Source organism: Sinocyclocheilus anshuiensis, unplaced genomic scaffold (assembly GCF_001515605.1).
Source record: "Sinocyclocheilus anshuiensis isolate Anshui unplaced genomic scaffold, SAMN03320099.WGS_v1.1 scaffold702, whole genome shotgun sequence".
Lineage (NCBI taxonomy): Eukaryota > Metazoa > Chordata > Actinopteri > Cypriniformes > Cyprinidae > Sinocyclocheilus > Sinocyclocheilus anshuiensis.
The window spans coordinates 3,353,364-3,361,089 of NW_015548184.1; the positions used below are offsets into that span (position 1 = coordinate 3,353,364).

A 7,726-nucleotide genomic window follows, 5' to 3' on the forward strand; every position below is an offset into this window, starting at 1 on the left:
TTTTTAGTTTATATTTTATAAATCTCTGTTTTTCTCTTATACTAATAGGCATTTATATTTTTAACATTTAAACATTCATATTTATTTTTTAATTCTTATTTAAAAATATATAATATGATGACACTACAAGCAGTTTCAAGTAAAGCAGTTTCGAAAAAGGATGGATGGATATTTATATAATAATATTTAAATATTAATGATTATATATTAACATGTATTTACAGTATATTATGCTTGCTTTTAATATTTATATATTAATATTGTATGACAAATACATGTCAGCAAACACTGTTAAAATCCCCTCTCGCTGGGTTGCATACAAGCTCTTTTTACTGTTTTCTAGGCTCCTAATTAGTAATAATATAAACCAGGGCTGTCCAAACTCGGTCCTGGAGGGCCGGTGTCCTGCAGAGGTTAGCTCCAACTTGACTCAACATACCTGACTGGAAGTTTCTATGCCTAGTGTGATGAGACAGCTTGATTAGCTGGTTCAGGTGTGTTTAATTAGGGTTGGAGCTAAACTCTGCAGGACACTGGCCCTTCAGGACCGAGTTTGGACAGCCCTGAAACCTTTTCCCTAGTTATAACAATTATGACTATTAAATATTTTCTAAATGTTTTACTGCTTTTGTGACTTTACTAAACCAGCACTTAGAGATTTTCTCCTCTTCAGAGAATTCTAAATATCTCGCATGCTCCATGTTTTGTTTGTCATATCACTGTGCTTGTTATGGCTGCTGAGATTGCTGCGCTGTGCTGCTCTGCTTTGCATGATTGACACAATGTTTTTGTCTTCTTTCTCACCTTCCCTCCCCAGAACAGCGTAGCCAGACTCAAGGTAAGCCACTCCTCCGTCTCTGGTGGTGTTGGTGACTGATGCGCTTCATCCCTTTCTCTATCAAATGCTCATTCTCTTGTAGAGCTGCTTTCCATTTCCATTGTGTCTCATAATCATAATTAGTGACAGATTGTTGTGTGTCTTAATTTTGAGTGGAAAGCTGCCACCGTTGTCATACTCCCTTGCTGGAAAATTGTTTAAACCAATTTTTGATGAATACCATTTCTACATAACTTGGCAAAGCTGGCAATTTATGGTCATTAGCTGGTTCAAGCTGGTTTAGGTGGTTGATAAGATGGTTTACTAAAGATCACCTCAACTAAGCTGATTAGGACCTGGTTGAGTTGGTTAAATATGTCTGTGTTTTCTATACAATGATTATGTATGGTAACACATTTTAATGATTTAAAGATTTAATTTAGTTTATTTTAGAATATTGTGGAATTTAATCAAGTGTTTATTAGTAATGACGTACAAGTAATGACGAACGGTTCAGAAAGTGAGTTGACTCAGCAACTGCTCAGATGAATTCAGGGAGTTCATTCAGTCATAAGACTGATTCAAACCTGATTCAAACATTGATTCATTAAAAAAAACAGCTCATTGGGGTCATTCATTGCTCTGTGACTTGGCTCGTATTGGCCACACCATGTGTTTGATTTGAAGTATGGCCTGTTTTTTCCAGCAGGGTCAGCTGTCCTCCTGATTTTACCCTAATGCTTCGCTTTCACAATTGACTCACTGTGAATTTCATACAACAAACATGATGGGGCTTGTCAGTATCTTAATAAAAGGATGGAAATGTGAAAATCAACCAATTTACACTTTGATTTTTAGGTTATTATCTCAAACATAATTAAGATTTTTTTTTATTTGAGATTCTCTTTTACACTTTTTTTTTTTTCAGTGAATCTGTCAAAACGTCATGTAGGTTTACATATGACAATAACATGATACACTGCATTCATGTTGTTTAGCATTGGGGTCAGTTATAGGTCATAGGTCCACCAAATTTGAACTTTTGACCGCTAAACCTCCCTTCACATGTGTGTTTTTTAGAAAGCTTGTTTTCATACAAACTGCAGGATCCGTTTAGACCCAGAAATAACAACTGCTGCTGTCTTGAAGTGACTGAACTGTGAATAAATCATGATTGATGTGAATATAATCATGATAAACACACATCCTGCTACATTCCAGTCACACAAGGGTGAAGTGTGTCATTGAGACCTAACAGTTCAGGCCATAGTCAATCGAACTCATCAATCCATCTCTTCTACCATCACCATGGACCTCCACATTAATGTTTAATATCTGTGTGGGCTGCAGCAAGTGAGTCAAATGTTCATAGTAGGACAAGTAGTGTAGTCTCTCAGACTGTGGGTCGTCTTCCAGCTCATCTATCTGCCAGCAGGGTTATGAAAGTTTGATGAAGAACGTCACCCGGGCACTTTCAGGCCATCACTATTTTATAACTGTGGAGCTCAGGGAAAAAGACTCAAAACCTCCAGCCTCAGAAGAGATGAAGGCTCCCAGTGGAGTGTCTTTTCATGTCAAGCCTTGCTTTCACTCTTTATTGCAGTGACAGTAGATATTGCACATTAATGGTATGTTCAGCACTTTTTATACTCTAATAGCAGGTAGTATTTATTCTGAATCGACATATGCCCAACAGTTAATGTACAGCTAGCTTTTGCTAGCTTTAATGTCAAAGTTGTTTTTCTTTTCTTTCTAGACAGCTTCTATATGGTGTAGAGTGGAGCTAGTAACATATTAGTGTCCCTGTCATGGTTGCATTTGTGTTTGTTTAAAGTTGTGCCATTGTCATTTTATGAAGTAATATACCATAATTAAAAAGATGTTGCATTTCATGAATGAAAAATGTTTTAAACCCACATATCCCAAAAGGATTCTTATATACTTGACACAAAACAAATGCGAAACGAATGCAGATTTTGATTTATTTTATTAAGTAGTACATGACTAGGATATGAAATATGCTGTTTATTGAGACAAAAAGCTCAAAGTTAAATAAACATACAGCTTTTTGTAAATGAATAATGTTCACCATGTGCTTAAATAGGGGTTATGTAATTGCTGATATTGTAAAGATTTACTAGTTAGTATTGATGATATAAACCCTTATACTGTAGCATCTTGAGAGATTTAAACCAGATCGATGGGAATACAAAATTTGACAGCTTGTAAGATATTTAATCATACATTACCATTCAAAAGTTTGGGGTCAGTAAGAGTTAAAAAAATTAAATTAATACTTGTATTGAGCAAGGAACCATTCAATTGATCGAAAGTGACAGTAAAGACTTGTACATTGTTATAAATATATACAGTATATTTCAATTAAGTGCTGTTCTTTTGAACTTTCTATTCAGCAAAGAATCCTGAAAAGAAATGTATTACAATATTTTACAAAATATTAAGCATTACTTTTTCTGTTTTCAACATTGATAATATTAAGAAATGTTTTTGAAGAAACCAGCATATTACAATGATTTGTCATTACAGGAATACATTCCTTTTTTAAATATATTAAAATAGAAAACATATTTTGAGTTGTAATATTTTACAGTAGTACTATTTTTACTGTATTTTTGATCAAATAAATGCAACCTTGGTGATCAGAAGAGACTTCTTTCAGAAGCATTAAAAAATCTTACCGTCCCAAAACGTTTGAAACGGTAGTCTATGTTAAAATGATGGTTCACCCAAAAATAAAAATTATTTCATTTTCTCACCCTTGTGTCATTCCGAACCTAGAAAATCAGCTCAATTTAATATGGTAAAATGGACCTGAGAGGGCTTCACTCTTATTGGGTGCCAAAAACGTGTGATCAAATATCTAATAATTGAACATGCATTAGGAATTGGGAATGTATTGAATGATGGGTGTCTGAATTCTGTTCAAACACTGATAACTGAAGGTCAGCATGCTGGCCTGGGTTTGGTAGCTAACAGGCTCTTCCTCTCTATCATGTAGCTGCTAAAAAGTCTCAGTGGCTGGAGAAGGAGGAACGGGCCCGGCAGGTGCGGGAACAGCAGCTGGAGGAGCGGAGGAGGAAGCTGGAGGAGCAGCGGCTGAAAGCAGAGAGGCGCCGCACAGAGCTAGAGGAGAGACAGAAACAGAAACTTGAGAAGAACAAGGTGAGAGAGTAGTGGTGTTCAGTGCAAACCCACATGACACAACCTGTTCTTCTAATTTACACACTTTGAGGTTCTGAGTCTGTGAGGTTTTTGCCAACGTGCCAGGCATTGTTTTCCCTTTCAGCTTTCCGAGTAATGCTAGATGAGTTGTTTATCAGTGAAAGTGGAGCAAATAAACTGGGCTCTGAGTTTTCCCCTTTGAAAGATCAATACCATCTCCTTTGCTCCTAGTGCCCATTATATCTAAATGTGCAATATAAAGTGTTTGCTACACTTTATTTATTTATTGTTCAGGAGCGGTATGAGGCGGCCATCCAGAGGTCTGGTAAGAAGACATGGGCAGAGATTCGGCAGCAGAGATGGTCCTGGGCAGGAGGCTTGAGTGGCAACTCCAGCCAAAGCCAGAGTGAGTTACTTAAAATGCACTTACATAAACACAAAAACGGTACCTGTAGGTAGGGCTGGGCGATTTTCCTGATTTTATCGATTAATTCGAATTTGTTGTTTTACCACGATTTTATTTTTTAGAAATCGAGGAATTGCGATTTTCAATAGAAATATTACCAAATGTTAGAATTAGACACTTTGACAATATGCCGGTGATAACAGTAAAGAGAAAAGAACGATCCAACCGCATGTCGGTGCAGGTGATTAACCGCTCATGCGTGATGCGCTCTGTGAATGACCATAAATATAGGCTAAGCGCCATTCACACAGAATGCGCTTTTGTGTTGACAAAGATGTGACGCGGGCAGTGGAATAGGAAAAATATGCAAGAAGATGGGAGTGAACTTCTTTTAACTTGAGCGCCGTGTTTTTAGAATGCCGTTTCATGCCTGAGACGCTGCAACAGTCATGTTTACATAGAAAAACAATGGAAAACAGCGAAAAAAAACCTGTAACTACTACTGTAGGTCTGATATTTCATGTTTGCATCATGGTGACAGGCTGAAAGCTGCTGTTGTTTTTAAAGAACATTTATAGTTAATAAAGGTCTACTGGTGTTATACCTTCAGTCGTTTTCAGAATCAGAATCAGAAAGAGCTTTATTGCCAAGTATGCAAGGAATTTACATACAAGGAATTTGTTTTAGTGACATAAGCTTCCAGTACACAGAGACAACAACAACAACACAGACAATAAAAAATAAGATGAGAATAATAATTAAAAAAAAAAAACACATGTAAATATAAATAGACAAATATTGAAAAAGAAATCGAAAAAAAAAAATTTGTATGTACAGTTGTGCTATAGATGATAGAATGGAATAGAATAGAATGAGATGCAGGGATGTACTAGGATGGAGGTGGTAACAAATAAATATAAGGTTATTGCACATTTTTATTGCATAATGTGGGGAACATTTAACCGTTCATAAGGGTGCCGGCCAGATGGCAAAAGTTCAAAAAGGGGATAACTTGGATGTGAGGGATCCAGAGTGATTTTCTGAGCCGTTTTCCTCACTCTGGATGTATACAGTTCTTGAAGGGTAGGCAGGGGGGCACCAATAATCCTTTCAGCAGTCCGAACCGTTCTCTGTAGTCTTCTGATGTCTGATTTTGTAGCTGAACCAATCCAGACAGTTATTGAAGTGCACAGGACAGACTCAATGACAGCAGTAGAACTGTTTCAGCAGCTCCTTGACTTTTGAGATTTTCTAAAAGAATTTTCCTCGTATTATTTCTGAACACATAATATGTATAAGACAAGTTTGTACAATATGTAGTGGTAGTTTTTGCATCTTTTTTGCAAAGATATTTAACAAGTGATTTGTTTCACATTTACATCATGTTGACAACTTCATGTGTGCTGCACTTGGAATAGAATTTTCTTTAACTAGAGGGTTAATAAAGAAAAAGTAACTTGAATCATGTTGTAGTTACATTTTCAAGTTGACTAGTTCAAAATCTTAAAAAAATCAAGAATCGGTCAAACATTCTGGAAATATCGAGATTTAAATTTTTTGCTAAATCGCCCAGCCCTACCTGTAGGTACTGCTTCTGGTTCCTTTTCATATTAACTGCATCCATGTTAAGAAAAGAATAAGATGGATTGTCTTTGGAGGTGATTGTGATGGAGTTTACTGAGACTGATGCATATAAAATAATTCTGTCTCTCTTTTTGTCGTTTTTGCACATTTTACCCTATAAAGTGCTTAAGAATAGACAATAAAAAGAGAATAAATGTCTGTTTTCCATTTCCATATAAAGGAAAGGTATCAGGTACTCTAGTTTTTCAGACTTTTCACATTAGATGGTTTCTTATGTTGCAAAAAAAACCTCACTCAAGCCCTGTTGCTCAAGCCTGACTAAACACTCTTTACTAATATGATAATAACCAAGAGATCAGTTGCTTTGCTTCTGGGGATCATAGGGACTTTAATGTACACCTAGGCAAATGCAAATACTAACTGAGATCTGCAAATGCTTTTCCATTTTTGCCACAGTATCCTTCCGTAGCATTAGTTTCAGTGAGTTTTGTGCCCCACAAGAGTCTCTCAGAAGGTGCACATGTCCTTGGTTTAGATTTTTTGTTAAGAAATTAGGCCTGTTTTTCCTTAAATGTTGAAAATGTACAAAAACTCAAAAGATGAAGAGAAACATCTTCATAATCTTCAGATAGGCGCCTTTGTGTATTATATGGGTCCGTATATAACAGAAGGTGAGAATTACTTACTGAGAATTCTTGGAAATAGGGTAATGAACTTCAATGGAGCTTTCTACCACTTCCCCCAGGACTCAAGACCTCAATTTATAGGCTAACCAATGCTGTTTCTCCAAGGATCTTAATTTAGTTTTTCCCCTCCCAAACGTTGTGCACAGTCATTGCAGTCTCTGATGGTGCCTTAAGAGGCGAAGAGGAGGTGGTGACCCCATTATAAAGTCTGTAGACTCTGTAATAATGAACTTTGAGCAGCCGAACTCAATAAAAAATAGCATTTGAGTTAATATTCAGACACTGCAAACGTAACAGTGGTTATCCATAGGGTTGGGTATCGTTTGGGTTTTTTTCGATACCGGTGCCAAATCGATACATTTAAAACGTTCCAGTGCCTAAACGGTGCCTGACTTGATACTTATTAAAAAAAAAATAAATAAAAATTCCCCAAAAAATTATGGATTGGCCATTAGCACTGTAAACACATGATGTCTGTTTTATTCATACTGGACACCAGAGGGCGCCCTCACACAGAAAATCCACATATCCAGTCAATCCAGTATCCAGTAGTGGAACACATGACCCTCCAGGAAATCCCTTATATGGACAAAGGCATCCCCATTATAGCTGTAACTGAGTAAACAGAACATATAAACATTTTGAATGATAAAACAAAGACAATAAACACTCAACTGCGACAATATAGTTTATCTGTGTTATTCAAGCCATCTCCGGTATTTTCATAATAATTAAGTACATTTATAATCCATTGCTAATCTACGTATTCTTTTTAAAATAGCCTATGGAACATATTTTCTGCCTCATTCTGTGACAAGAAGCCACATCAGATCACACGATGCTTCTTACGTCCGTTTCGGAGAACCAGATGACAAATATTTCAATTGATCGCTCAGGCATGGCACCGAAATGATGCACCGAAATCTGCGTTCTGATTCGGTTCTAATACATACCGGTTACATGGGTACCGGTGCCATATTAGGGCCTTTCGCACCGCTTTAGTTCCAGAACTAAATGTACAGTACTAAAGTACTGGGACGATTTTGCGCG

The 7,726-nt window shown here is 36.7% G+C and overlaps 1 protein-coding gene across 5 annotated transcripts in view; it reads left to right on the forward strand.

Moving 5' to 3' along the window:
* LOC107704979 (MAP7 domain-containing protein 1-like) overlaps window positions 1-7,726 on the forward strand; it is a 46,930-nt gene that overhangs the window by 20,823 nt on the left and 18,381 nt on the right. For all 5 annotated transcript variants that reach the window (XM_016508082.1, XM_016508083.1, XM_016508085.1 and 2 more), the window contains exons 3-4: window positions 3,837-4,000; window positions 4,295-4,406. In XM_016508082.1, the coding sequence (XP_016363568.1) occupies window positions 3,837-4,000; window positions 4,295-4,406 (276 nt within the window). The remainder of the gene's footprint in view (window positions 1-3,836; window positions 4,001-4,294; window positions 4,407-7,726) is intronic.